The sequence below is a fragment of the Pteropus vampyrus genome, unplaced genomic scaffold (assembly GCF_000151845.1).
Source record: "Pteropus vampyrus isolate Shadow unplaced genomic scaffold, Pvam_2.0 Scaffold227, whole genome shotgun sequence".
NCBI lineage: Eukaryota > Metazoa > Chordata > Mammalia > Chiroptera > Pteropodidae > Pteropus > Pteropus vampyrus.
The window spans coordinates 232,722-247,375 of NW_011889008.1; the positions used below are offsets into that span (position 1 = coordinate 232,722).

Sequence of the window (14,654 nt, forward strand, 5' to 3'; positions counted from 1 at the left end):
AGGCCAGACCAAGACTGGTCCTCAACAGAAGTGGCCGCTGTCTGAAGGCGTCCTCCTCCAGCGTCCCCGTGCGACCCAGGAACTCCGTGACGGTGAGAGCCACGACAGCCAAGTTCCCGAACGTGTCTCGGTAAGACACGCACGCAGGGATCAGAAGCACCCCTCACCAGGCAGAATCACGTGTCCCCGCCTGTGTTCCCTCCACACCCCCTAAGAGGCCGAGTCCCCTTATCTAAGGCCCCCGGACTCACGCCAGCCAAAGCCCCCAGGTGTCCCCACTGAACGTGCCAGGCCGCGCTGTGTCCTCGTTCCGACCACCCCTGGAACCGCGTCGCTGGTGCGTGCACACCGATCTCCCGCGGCGAATGTGGGAGGGGCGGGTGCTGGCCACTGCGCACGCGCCCGCTCCCGGGTCACGCGCACGCTCCCAGGACGCGCGCACGCTGTCGAGTCACGTGCACGCCCCCCGGGTCACGCGCACCCTCTCGGGACACACGCAGGCTCCTGGGTCACGTGGACGCTCCCAGGACACCTCCCGGGCGACTGCGGGGACGGACCCCGCTCCGGGATGCGCAGGCTTTACCTCGCGATGTCGGCCACGAAGGGCTGCAGCTCCTGAGGCTCGTAGGCGCGCGCGAAGGCCCAGCACACGTAGCAGGCGGCGTCCCTGACGTTGGCGCCCACGCTGCAGGCTCCCCGCCTCTCCTCGTAGGTCAGCGCCCTCAGGATCACGGTGACAACTGGGCAGAGGGGACACAGGCTGTGAGCACGGGGCCCCAGGAGCAGCACCTACTGTCGTGACGCGACTGTCGGCACCGCAGCCCTGACAGAAGCGGGCACCACTGGCACGCACAGTCCAGCCGCGGCAGACAGAACACGCCTGCAAGGGAAACGGGGACCACCAGCTCAAGTCAGGTGAAAACATTTAAAGCTGCTCGAAAATTACACAGAGAAATGGAAGTCCCTACCAAATGGCATGGGAACACCTGCCGGGCCCGAGACTAGAGTGCAGACTGAGACTCAAGAGTGACAGGGCAGGACCAGCCCCGGTGCTGGGGACACCACAGGGCCCGAGACCCAGAGTGCAGGCCGCCACGCCCGACAGAGGGCTGCAGGTATGGCGGGCACCAGCCCCTGGAGTCCTGTTACCCAGTGCAGCACGGGAGATGGAACAGAGTGGAGGCGGGTGGGCAGCGGAGGGGCCCATTCCACCCACACGCTCCGAGGGTGTCTGTCACCTGGGGGAGTTTTAGAATCGAGACTAAAATGATAAAGGAAATCGAACCCATGGTTACCTCTGTGCTTCTGCGTGGACTTTAGGAGCAATGTATGTGTTTAATTACCTAAAATATCTGTAATGTACACAGTAATTTGAAATACATAACATTAGCCTGGTCCCATTTGAAAATGTCTAATATTACATAAGTGATTTTTGATATAAAGATGTTATAGGATTTTAAGACATGTGGTGAGAGTACTGGAATGTTTAAAGGAGCTAAAGTTTTACCATTTTATGTTAAGTTTATTAGATTTGTGTATTTCAAGTATGAAGATTTTGCTTATTAGAGACACATCAGTTAAATTGCTTTAAATTACTTCAAAGTATTACATTCACGCATAGAGTTTAAAAAGTATAAGGAAATTTAATTTTATAAATGAACCAATTTTTAAAAGCCTCTTAATTATAGTGGAATATGTAACAGAAAAAAGCTTAAGAAAAATTTACAATTTAAAACTTAAAGTCTACGGCCACGCCACCCTGAACAAGCCCGATCCCATCTGATCTCAGAAGCTAAGCAGGGTCGGGCCTGGTTAGTACTTGGATGGGAGACCGCCTGGGAATACCGGGCACTGTAGGCGTTTAAAAAATAAGTAAATAAATAAAGTAAAACTTAAAGATAGAATGTTAATATTTTAAAAAATTCACACTAATTGGAATTTTAAGAAAGACCATGGCGAAAGTCCCAATTTACTGACCCAAAACAGACAGTGGCGCTGCCGTGCGGCAACCTGAACAGCGGGTCCTGGTGTTTGCAAAGCACGGAAATGAGAAGAGTGAGCGTCTGTCCTCATGAGATGGGGTGACCGAGTCCCAAGCGCTCGGCACCAGGGCCAACCTGCTGCCGCTGATCAGCCTCTGACCCATGACACCACATGACAGTGGGACGGAGGAGGACACGGCCCATACCCCCTCGGGCCGGCCGGCCACGTGAGGCCACGGAGAGCGAGCCCTTCCACAGTGCACACAGCCACAGCCTCCCGTGTTCCCCAGCGTCACAGTCCAGGCCCCACGTGGTTTCCGGGGTAAAGCTGGAGTGGGGTCGTGGCCGGGGCGTGCAGTCCCCACGCACAGAATGGCAGCCAGCACAGGACAGCGCAGGGGGCCAATCACCGAACAAAGAAAACAAGGGATGCAGCTCAGAAGCCAGAGATGAGAGAAACAGAATCACAGAAAGCACCGGGTAATTGAGGCAGGACAAGGAGACCAGCAGGTGCCAGGCCCTCCACGTCCGCACGCACCTCACACCCTCTCCTTCAACAAAGCTGACGCCGTCATCTGCAGTCTGGAAAAAGACACTCCAGGTATGGATTTAAGAAAAATAAAGTATCCATTGTTAGCACATGCAGCTATCATCACAGAAATTATCTTCCGGTAAAGTGAACCTAGAAAAAAATCTTAGACCAAAAAAATCACAAGAAACAACTGAAGGGCTGTGAACACAAATAGCCCTTCTGCCTTCTTGATTCTACAAAAATAGCAACAACAAAATGGATTTGATTCTTTTCTTTATACACACATAGTAATTATTTTTCATAAGATTATAAAACGTTCATGTGTTTTACTAAAAATTACATAAAATAGACGTACTCCAAAACAACAAGCTCAAAGACAGCATGTTATCAATTATACCTGTTTCAAGCAGGCTGAGAGACACAGGATGCACACTCGCTCACAGGAGCAGCGACTCGTGGGCGCCTGCTCTCCACGGGGACAGGCCGGTTGCTCCAGGGCGTCCGCAACGTGGATGCCAAGGTCACTCACGCCTGGAGTGGGCCTCAGTCCTCGTCTGAGTGTGCTGAGGACCCCCAACGCGGAGTGCAATGCCAGCCGGACACGAGGGCATGGCCATAGCTGCCGAAGATTAAGTAGTTCCCTCTACTCGGTGATTTTAAAACTATTCTCTATTGGAACGACGCCAAATCAGTAACACAACTGGTCTTCAGTTGTTTTACCTGGAAAATATTCTAGTTTACCTCAAATTACTCCTAGTTTTCTAGTGCTGCTCACACTTTCTGTGCTGATAGGATCACCCATTCATGACCCAACAAATGTCAAAACTAATAGGCTGTGCCACCCGCAGGAGAAGAGCATAACTAACACACACAGCATCACCGCCATGCCAGAGTCCCGAAAACTGTAGCGGGGACACAGCCAACCAGACACTTCTGGGTAGGACCACTCAGCAATTCTGTACCCTGAGGGAATTCTAGGTGTTAACTGCTGAGTCCCAATTTATCGGTCCACTGGACAAAATCAATTTCAAAACAGACAACTATGAATGACAGCGGTCATTACCTCAATGGCTACTTCAGGAGGACAACTACTACACTTAGAAATGCTCGGTGCCCCCCAGGGAGAAGCCTGCCTCTGCGTGGACACAGCCCCTACCTCTGAGCTGCTCACCCGCCGAGGTCACTGAGCTCACAGGGGAGCCACGACCGTCACATCCCCAGAGCCTGACCCCTGATCCAGGAGCCCAGCGTCTGTTCCCAAGTCAAAATGAGACAGCACTCTAAAGCCCCATTTCTGTTGGCTAGTAAGGCCGAGCAGTCGTGAGGAAAAGGGCACAAGTTGCTAACCTGGATCCCACTAATAGACAGCTGCCTCCGCACAGAGGCCTCCCACGTTTTGATTGACATTTATTTTTAGTAAAACTGACAGGCCAGTAGGTCCAATCACAGGTCCAGCTGGCCACTTCTGCCTCAAGGCGTCGAAAAAGGTCAGTTGTGAGAGGGCGGGGTGCTGTACGCTGGCACCCAGGCTCCCTCCAACGTGAGAGAGGAGTGGGGGTGCCAGCTGCACTTCCTGTGGCCCCTGGCACCCACACATCCCACGTGCTGCGTGAAGGGGCTGGATGTCTCTGTGCCCTCCTGCAGAGCTAGGTCAGAGAAAAAGAGACTCAAGCCCACCTGGCCTCATGGGCCTCACTGTCAGCCCCACCCTCCCGTGTGGCTGAGCTGCTGCACTGCCTGGCAGAGCCCCGCCTGCCTGTATGCACCGTGGTCCTCAGCACAGCCTTCAACATCTTTATCCCGTCATCCTCCTGCTCGGAAACCTCTGATGGCTCCTTCATAACACCTGCAGCAAACATCAGCGCTGACACGCAAGTGCAGGCAAAGAAGTGGCTGCCAGCAACCCAGAAAGGCCACACTGCTGGATGGGGTCTGACAGAGACCGTGCAGTCACCGCCAGGGCGACGGGTCACTGGAAAGGAATGTGAATTGCAGAAAGCAAAACAGCCCGGGAGAGAAAGTGAGATGATAGATTTCTTTAACAAGAAAATCAGAAAATGAGCCAGTTGGTTCCAATTCATCTCCAGATTGGTGGTGAGTTGTGATCCAGGGGTGAAAGGGTGGGCGGGCACTTCTGCTGCTCTTGGGCAGGGCCCAGAGCTGCCCCCTGACCCCTCGGGCCTTCTTCAGACTCCTCCATGTGAAAGGGTACCCCAGGCTTCCAGCTCTGACATCCAGGGACCCAGAGAACAAGAGACAGACCCCCCAGTGCACTTGATCACAAAGCTTGGGAGGGGGGGTGGTATATGGAATAGAAACGGTCCCTGCCCTAAACTTTTAGAAAAAGTCATTATCAGAGGAAAAAAATAAAAAACAACTCTTTCTACATTCAACAGGTTTAAAATAAGGGGACTCTTCAATAGCTCTGAACAAAAGCTTTCTCATGGTCTCAGTCACAACTGCTAATGCCTGTCAGGTACAGACGGTCCCCAGAGGGCTTCCTTTTGGCAGCCCAGAGTCCAGCAATGTAACTAAATGCCCTTCTCTCTAGACAGCATGTCATGTGTCCACTGCCAACCGCCTAAGGACAAAGCAGCCTCCAGGTGAGAGAAGGGACTTAACCCTCAGAGTGCCACAGTCCACACTGCAGGGTCTGCAGTGTGTGCATCCCAGGGAACAGGGGGACCCTGTTCATAAAAAATGATTACACAGCCAGCACAAAGCTACATCTTTTGGCAAGTAATAAATTGTACTAACTTAAAAAAGCATTCATTGCACTGGGAGTGTCTCCCGGGCTACACGGGGTGATTCTCCCCGGGGGGCACAGGGCCACATCTCCCAGGATTCACTAGGTGTGTCTCCCAACCGCATGGGTGATTCTCCCTGGGGGCACAGGGCCACGTCTCCTATGATGCACCGGGCATGTCTCCCAACTGCATGGGGTGATTCTCCCTGGGGACATCTCCCAGGATGCACTGGGCATGTCTCCCAACTGCACGGGGTGATTCTCCCCAGGGGCACAGGGCCACATCTCCCAGGAGGCACTGGGCGTGTCTCCCAGGCTGCACGGGGTGATTCTCCCCAGGGGCACAGGGCCACATCTCCCAGGATGCACTGGGCGTGTCTCCCAGGCTACACGGGGTGATTCTCCCTGGGGGCACAGGGCCACGGCTCCCAGGATGCCCCCGAGCTAGGGAGAGCAGGAGTCGCCTCCCCACAGGACAGGGCTGCGAGTGGAGCCACACTCAGACCCAAGAGCCGCCTGCCCAGACTCTGGCCCCGGAAAGCACTGGTGTCCCAGGAGTGGGTGTGGCCATCACCACAAAAGTTCTGTGTAGGCCACCAGTACAAATAGCCATCATACCTTCCTCAAAAATGCAGTCCAACTTGCTCAGAAAAAGCCAACGTTGAGCCTGCTAGGGAACCGAGGAAGTGGTGCACAGGATATCTGATTCCACAGTCTGGTTTTCAGTTCCCACAGGACGTTTCTGAAAAACTGTCCCAAAGGCTCTTGGTTGGCCTGAGGGCAGCAATGGCTGGCCGTGTGGCCATGCCCATCACTCTGCAAGGTGGGGCGGGGGGTGGACTTGTGTGCTGGCCTCCCGGGCCCACTGACACGGAAACGCTGGTCCAGCCGTTCCCACAGGGCATGACGGGGGCGTCACCCTGGGGTACCAGGGGAGGGCGCTGGCTGGGGCACCCCGTCTCCACTCTCCCCTAGGGCCCTGAGCACACTCACCTGCCAGACTGGCAGCACCAAGGGGCGTCACACAGCCGTTCTGGGCCAGGAACCCCCTCCTGAGTCTGCATGCAGAACGAGACCCGCCCGCCCCTGCCCACGAGGCCGGGCCAAGCGCTGAGGCTCAGTGGTCAAGAGGCCAGGACAGAGGCTCCTTCACCAGGCGCCCCGGCTTCTGGTGAGTCCCCGCCACATGTGAAGCACATGATCATCACAGCGCACAGCAGCCACGTGGGCTCACAGCCTCCCACCTCCCAAGGGAAAAGCGACGGCAGGACAGGAGGGTGTTGCTGTCTCGGCAGAGCCCGCATGCGGTCTTGCTGGTGGCGAGACCTCCTGAAACACTTCCATCACGAAGCAAGGCTGAGGCCGCCAATAAGACGTGCCCTCCTCCATCTGGCTGTGCCCTAGCCCCTCAGTGTCCAGGGCCAGTCCCGCCAGGCCCTCTGCCCACGCCCCACCCCACAGGGCCTAAACCCAGCCCTAACCACAGGGAGAGCTAGGCATGCCCTCGGGGAGGTTCGACAGCTTCCCCTGGGCATAATGACGAGAAAATAAGTCAGTGAAGTTACAGAAATCTGCTTACTGTCCCGAACAGCTAGAGATTCAGATTAAATCTGTGTAATGGGAGAAGGAATCTGAGGAGCACTAAGGCTGCCTCTAAGCTCTCTGGAACACTGCCTGCCCAGGTCTATATGGCCAAAGGGGGAACGTCTGTCCCCAAACCAAACTGCCTACGGAATTGTTCCTCATTAAAGGCGGGGTAATGATTTCAGGTAATCTTTCAAAATAACTTGTCTGAAAACATTAAAACATTTTCTCTCAACCATTGGAATGCCTCTATCTGTTCCATTAAAAATAAACTGCAAAAAACGGACTTCCTCTGAGCCCATCACTGCACTTTTCAGCACTCAGCCCACAGAAACGGGACTCTCGCACACGGGGACCTGTACACAGATGTTCAAAGCAGCTTCCTCCACAGCGGCCGAACACCGGAACGACAAGCGTCCTTCTGAGCGTGACGTCAAACACACCGCACATCCGCACCACGGAATGCTCCCCGGCAACAGCAGGGAACAGACCAGTCACACACGCAGCCACCTGGATGAACCTCCAGGAAATCACAATGGCTGAAAACAGCCAAGCTCAAAACGAGGTACACTACACACCACTGTGTAATGTTGCCGAATGACAAACTCAGAAACAGAGAGCAATCTGGCTGTTGGGAGGGGACGTGGCAGGTCTGGTGGTGATACTGCCCTTGAGCCCAGGGAGGCACCAGGACACCAAGTAAAGGTGTCCTAAGTGCCTTTGCCTGCCCTACAGCATTATCTGTGAGGAAAATGTCATGAAAATCCCTACTTGCAATAGCAATAAAACTATATATGAAATATCTAAGTTTTGAAGAAAACGTGTAGAAACTGTGATAAAAAGCACAAAACTTTAAAGGAGATGCACTCTCAAGAACAGCACAGCACCTTCTGGAGCAAGGGCTGAGGCACCCAAGCCACAAACCACGATGAGGGGGGCAGGTGCATGGACAGGGTGCGGGGTGCCAGGGCAAGTGAGGAAGCTGATGCGGCGGTTAAGTCAGCCGGGCCAAATCTCAAAGTCCTGACAAGTGCAGCTGCGACACAGGGCCACCTAGGCCCGGAGCACAGCTGAGGTTCGGGGGGCTCTGGAACGCAGCCTGGGGCTCGGCTGCTTCTCTCTTGACTGAGGGGCTCACCTCCTGCCTGGGCCCTAACCCGAGCCACCCCCACACTCCCACTGCCAGCGTCACAGCAAGCGTGGGCTCATGACCTGTCCCCTCGCTGGCTGTGCTCCACCGGTGTGTACCGAGAGACACACGACAAACGCAAGACTCAACAAGGAACACAACTCACCGAAGAAACACCAAGCGTTAAAGATCTCGAAAGGTTTTTAAAACGAAAACTATGAAACGGCTACAAGAGCAGAGCCAGTCTGCACATTTCGGGTGCGAACGAAGTTCCAGGGACGGGCAGAACCGAAAGCAAGGGGCTGGCAGGCGCCTCTGTGTAAAGGGTTTCAATACATCAGGGGAAGTGTTAAAGTGAATAACAAATGAGGAACGTGTGACACGAGGGACAAGGGCCTGACGGTAGTCACACACACAGCACCCCAACGCTGGGAGACGAAGAAGGTGAACAGAGCTGGAGAGAAACGAGGAGAGAACTGGCTCTGCGGGTCCTGGGCTGACCCGACTTCCAACAGCAATCCCTGGATGCGTGTCGGCACGGCGGGCGGTGGCACAGCCCGCGTCCCGTCCACAGGCCTGTGGCAGAGCGTCTGCACGCGGACTCTGAACGAGCTGCTGGGCACGTGTCCCAAGGCGACGGTGCAGGCGCTGCTGGGCACCAGGCCACGCACCGGGGGCCGGGGAGAGGCAGTGAGGGACACTCTGCAGTCAGGAGGCCTCCGGCGACCCCGCCACCACTCGACACAGTGGGCCTGGCCCTGCCAGGAGATGTCCCCAGGCTACAGAGAGATCTCGCCCTGCTGAGACCACAGTTTATGACTGCAAAAACAAAACCCACTCTGCTGCGAGGCAGGGGACCAAACCACAATGGGGCAAGTCACGCTGCACCCCAAGGGGGCTCGGCAGGAGGGGCCTCGCCACTCAGGTGCCGCTTGTGCCCTGACACCTGGCGATGGTCGGCACCCCCGAGCCAGGCCCTCCTCCGAGTCTCTGCGCCCCATGGCACCGTGGGAAACTGCGGCTCAGAGTGACAGCCTGGGTCAGCCCAGGACTTGGAAGTCCAGCAGGCACTCTGGGTGTCACGCTAGGAGACCCGCACGCACAGCCCCGACGTGACAAAACACAAACTGTCCGACTTAGCTTCTTCGCGTCACTATCCAAAACATCCCATAATGAATACGCTTGATCTTCACGGTCATTAAACAACCGGGTTTACACTTTGCCGCCATTGGGGCACTGTCCGGCCACCGGGCCAGGCTGAGCGGCAGGTGAAGGTCCACCCTGGGCACAAGGCGAAGGTGCCGTCTCTGGTCCACCAGCCAGACACCTGAGGCCAGGTCAAGAGGGGGGACGGTGGCTGACGGCTCTTTCAACATCATGTTCACAGGCTCACCTTGGAGATGCCGAAGCTTTGGGCCCAGACCCCTGCTGCACAGCGACACACCACACGGGGACCCCCAAAACAGCAACCCCCGCCGCACAGGGACCCCCCCCCCACAGCAAGTGGCACGAGCATTGTTTCCCAGGGAAGATGACAGCTGCGTTGACACTACTGTGGCCACTGAGCGTGTCTAAAGAAACGGCTTACGTGCCCAAATTATAAACACTTTAGTGCTCCGGGCCTCCGGGCCTCGCAGGTGGCGGGTCGGCCTGGGTGCTGACGGGCGCAGGGCCTGAGTGGTGCGGTAAAGCGAGCATGGCCATGCTCCATCTCCAGTCACTCTACGTGAGATGTGGGCCGAAGAAGGGGACAAATCACAAAGGAGTCAGCGTTAAAATCCACGTCGACGTCAGCGGAGGTAACGAGAAAGGTGGAAGGTGAGCCCCCTCAGAGCGGTACCCTAGCCCACCAAGTAGGTAGAGGTGGCCCCAGGGAGGTGTGGCCAGGGCAGAGTATACGTCACCAGGCACCTCCTTCCTGCCCTCCAGCTCCTGGGTCCCAGCAAGTATGAGGAAGGGACCAAATGTCAAAGCCAGGCCAGCCAGTGAATGCTGCTGCCGTCACCCCCCATAGCAAGGCAGGGCGACAGGTGCACCTTTCACGGGGTTCCTGGTCAGGTGTTTAAACAGCTGCTGTCTGTCTGGCACAGAAACAAACAATTCCAAACTCACTGGCTTCCAGTCAACGTGGGCTCAGCACATCCCACCGCGTTCCTTGCCCTTCCATGGTGGGACACCACAGCCCCGTCGCCGTGCCAGGAGCACAGGCTTCACGTGATTCCTTGTTCTCACACACTCAATAAGGACAGCAGTCAGGAGAGTGCTCTTTAAAAAGTTATTTTTAAATGTCGTTTTTTGTGGACTGTACTGTAAATAACCTAAACAAGCCTCTTTCCTGTGTTAGGAGATAATCCCCCATCTTTCTTTAGAAGATCAATCAGAACAGGAGACACGGTAAGAAGGACTTGAGCTAGGGCACCTCCCCATTCAGCCAGACTACGTTCCGGAGCGTGCAACTGCTGCTCGCTGCCCGGGTGGGCACGGCTGACCAGGCAGCCACCCTCCGCCCCGCAGGATGGCGGCCAGTCTGTCTCAGACACTTCTCGGCCACCGCATCTCCTGCAACAAGCACGATCCTCAAGGCTGACCGGCCACACGAGGGTCCCGGAATACGCGAGGCTGCATGTTCTCTTGTACTAAGCTGTCCCGCCCCAGTGTCTTCCCTGTCCTCCTCTGAGGCCTGGACAGGACTGACAAGTCTTCGTCCCGAGGCAGCCTCTGCATCTCATCTATGCCACCCGACGGACACCCTGCAGGGTCCAGAGGTGGCAGGGGCTTCTCCTCCAGGACCCCAGGCCACTCTGAGCGGTCTGGACCACATGCAGGCCAGGAGGTAAACGGACTGTGAAGCCACCCGCACGGCGTTCTGCAGAGGTCAGTACCTACGACTTGAAATTAAACCACAGAGTGAAGAAAACACTACGAAACCTGCTCTCAGGTTATTAAAAATAAGATGAACAAAAGGATCACTTAAAATACCTTTGAAAGGTGAGTGTGACCGATGAGAGGGTGCTCATGCTCATCACTGCTGTGTGTATCCACACACGTCCACACATCTACAGAAACATAACGCACACAGTACCACGGCTGAGTGACAAACGCCACGTGGACCCAGTCCGTGCGGGTCCAGCCCAGGCGCGCGGCCCGCCAGCAGGGCCTGGTTTCTAAGCCCTTCCCGCCCTCCGCTGAGTGCCCGCTCACAGCCTTCTTCATAGGGACTGACACTCCGGTCCGCGCTCAGACCCCAGCGGTGTTTACAGAATTATGGGAGGCATGAAGGTCACCCGCCTGTAAGGTGACAGCTGGGCGCCACGTGGGTCCTGACACAGTGAGGACAACGTCGTGGGTTCAGACACCAACGCACTGCACAGGTTTCACACTCTGTGGACAAACTGTGCTTCCTAATGAAGTCAGAAGCCAGAGACCTGGGCAAGCACAAACGCGCCTCGGCCCCTACCCACCGTGTCAAGGGCGAGGCCGCCCCGGGGGCCTCACGGGGGCCGAGGGACAGCAGGTGGCCAACACTGCACCTCGTAAGACTGCTGCAAAGAGCAGGCAGGTTGAGAATGTTCAGCACCGAGCACCGCGAAGGCCGTCCACGACGAGGCGCTTCCCAGGTCTGACCCCAACGATGTCAGTTCACGGACTGAGCTGTCACTGCCTGGGAACCGGACAGCGCACTTCGTCAGGCACGGGAAGGCTGCTGGCCTGGCCATCCGCAGACCAACCTGAACCCGGCGGCCCGCTCTGCTCCCCTTCGCCCACCCTCGGTGGCAGGACGCACACTGTACTCCTTCCAGGACCCTCGTCCATCCTGCTCTCAAAACAGGACTGGGAGCCGGCTATGCGCGGAGGGCTGCTGCTGCTTCCTGGGCAGTGTCCTGACCGTGTGGCGTGGTGCTGCAGGTCTGGTCCCTTCCTGAGCCCCGAGGAGCCACGCCATGCACAGCCACCCCACACCGTCTGGCACCCGCTGTTTGAAGTGACTCTCTCTCTCTCTCTCCCCCCGAGAACTCAGATCCTTTGCCATTTTTTACAATTTCCAAGAGGAAATACGGCCCTCATTTCGCTCCAGTACCATGTTCCTGCACGTTTCTCGACAGCTGAAGGAAAACGGAGCGGGACCTCTCGCCCCTCATGACATGCTTCCAGCAGCAACGCTTCACCCCCCCAGAGTCTACCCACACAAAGCAGCCTAAATATTTGGAGGAGAAACCTCCCCCACCCACCTGTCCCATTTGGTGACCACACATTTGGTCTGAAAACAGGCCACTGACTTGACACGTAGTGGACGTCACAGGACAGGGACACACGTGACCACAGTCTGCGTCTCTCGCCACCAGCCTCTGGGCCACGGGAAGGTCACACAGAGCAAGTCAGATCCAATGCTCATGTCTGCAACTTACCCCATCAACAAGCCTCACCACACAGAGGGGTCCACACGCAAGTGAGTGGCCACTTCCCAGCCAGGTCCCCACCCCAGCCACTGAGGAGGAGCGGGACGAGCCCCACCTGACACCCTGGGCTGCATTCCCCTGGACACACGTCCGTCAAGGCGGCCCTCTGCCTTGTGAGAAGGCAGACGGGACCTATGCCCCACCCACTAGGAGGATCCCCAGTCCAGGACACCTTCCTGGACGTCCACGAAGCTCCACGGGACCAACTCCTCTGCCATTGTGTGGCTTTCAGACCACGCATATAGTAATCTAAGCCTCGGTGGCAAAATGTCCCTAAGCTGAGACGAGGTGGCTGAACGTCACCCGGCTGTGCTAAAGCACAACTGAATAAACCGTTTGCCTGGAAATCTTCGAGTAGAAAATGCAGCCTTCAACCCACGTACCCCTTAACTTTTCAGTACTGAAACCCTACACTTCTAGACGTTTCCTGAGATCACACCCCAGCCCTTACAAGTCCCCTCTTGAGATTCGTGGGAAGGTGACAGCTGCGCCTGCTGCCAGGCTTCCAGAGCAAGGAGCAGTGGCGCCGAAGCCCAGTCCCCGCCGGACGGCTTGGCCTGCTCTGACCGCACCTGTGGGGCCTGCAGCACGCACTGCCTGCTGAGTCGGGGCTGAGCATGAGCGGCTGTCACCTGGTCAGCAGCAGGCAACGAGCAGCACCACAGCGCCTAGAGCAACGCCACCAAGCAGCCGTGCTCCGTGCATGGGCCGTGGCTTATTCCATTCAAGCGCGAGGACACCGATGGTTCCTGGGACGCTGTCACACACGGAAAGTCACAGGCACGACATCCTTCCGCGAGAGTCCGCCCAGCCCACTGATGCTGCTCACACCTTGTCCAAGCTCCCACGGCACGTGTCACAGCCCAGGGTTTGGGGACCCAGCATACACCCCAAAACATGGGACACAGGGACATGCTTCTCACAGCACCTCTGGACAAACTAAGTTCGTAGGGACTGAACTGTGAACTCAAGCAGGAGGCGACCGGCCACCCGGGAAGGAGAAGACACAGAGACCCCGCTCGCACTTCCTCGTCCTGTCCACACAGCCAGCATCACCTGGCCCTCGGCCATCACCTTGGGGCGCTGGCTTCCCAGCAAGGCCAGCCTGGCCGAAGCCCATGCCCGTGTCACTTCTAAGGAATCGTACTTTGTGAATGACATGCCCCCGTGGTCTCCGCAGGACCCTCCTCAGTGGGCGGTGACAAAGGCGTAAGTTCTCCCCCCATCTCTCTGTCTGTCTGTCTGTCTCTGTCTCTGTCTCTCCCGCCACTTCAACTAGCAGACCACACAGGACGAGCGCCTGTCCATCCTGTGCCTTGCCAAAGACCACTGCAGAGAGGAGTGGATGTGAGCATGGTAGGGGTGCACTCCACCCTGCTCTGCTCAGCCCAGGGCCACTGGCATATGAAACGCCCACAGCTGATGACAGAGTGGCCCAAGGACGACAACTTGAAAGAAGCAAAAACAAGCGTTCGGGAGAATTAAAGGCTTAACCAGGAAGTGAGGGACCAGTTCTGCCACTGACTCACCACCTTGGATTCCCAGCCACCGTGCCCAGACCTCCAGCAGTCTCAAGAGCATCTCTACAGCACAAAGTTTCAGAGCTGGGGAGCTGGGAGGACCATCCTGTTCAAGACCCCACCTCAGCGAGCTGAGGGTCAATGTCCCTGACCTACAGAAAGCATGAAGCCCAAGGTCAGACAGCCGGCAGGAGGGAAAAGCACGAATATCCAGATGACAGGCCATTAGTGTTTGGTTAGTGACAAGCCAGCCACTTTAACCAAGTTATCAAAAAAGTTTCCTTTCCCAGTCACCAGCAGCTTATAAATCTCTCCTGGGTCACTGGAGAGATGGGCCATGGACAGCCAGTGCAGGTGAGTGTGGACAGCCAGGCGGGTGAGTGTGGACAGCCAGGCGGGTGAGTGTGGACAGCCAGGCGGGTGAGTGTGGACAGCCAGCACAGGTAAGTGTAACAGCAGTCTTTGATCACAGACTTAAGAGTCTCTCACAGTCACACTGCCTGGTGGTTAAGCCTCAGCCACTGTCCAACCAGTGACCTCGCCCATGGGCGGGGCCACGTCCGGGAGAGCTTCGCTTCCCCTCCCCTCTTCCAGAAAGCAACAAGACCCCCACACCTATGGCCCTTCATGTGACCTCCCCGAGGAGCCCTGCCCTCACGCACCCCTGAATCAGCCTGTGTCCCGACCGAGACCCTGGTTTCCAC

At 56.5% G+C, this 14,654-nt stretch overlaps 1 protein-coding gene and 1 pseudogene across 3 annotated transcripts in view; one reads left to right on the top strand and one right to left on the bottom strand.

The window, feature by feature from the left end:
- The window catches only part of TBCD (tubulin folding cofactor D), a 126,904-nt gene that overhangs the window by 52,967 nt on the left and 59,283 nt on the right, over nt 1-14,654 (bottom strand). For 2 of the 3 annotated variants that reach the window (XM_011373644.2, XM_023538633.1), the window contains one exon: nt 584-740. The exons of the other annotated variant lie outside the window; for it this stretch is intronic. In XM_011373644.2, coding sequence (XP_011371946.1) covers nt 584-740 — 157 coding nt within the window. The remainder of the gene's footprint in view (nt 1-583; nt 741-14,654) is intronic. 3 annotated transcript variants of the gene reach the window in all.
- Nucleotides 1,742-1,860, top strand: LOC111728779 (annotated as a pseudogene).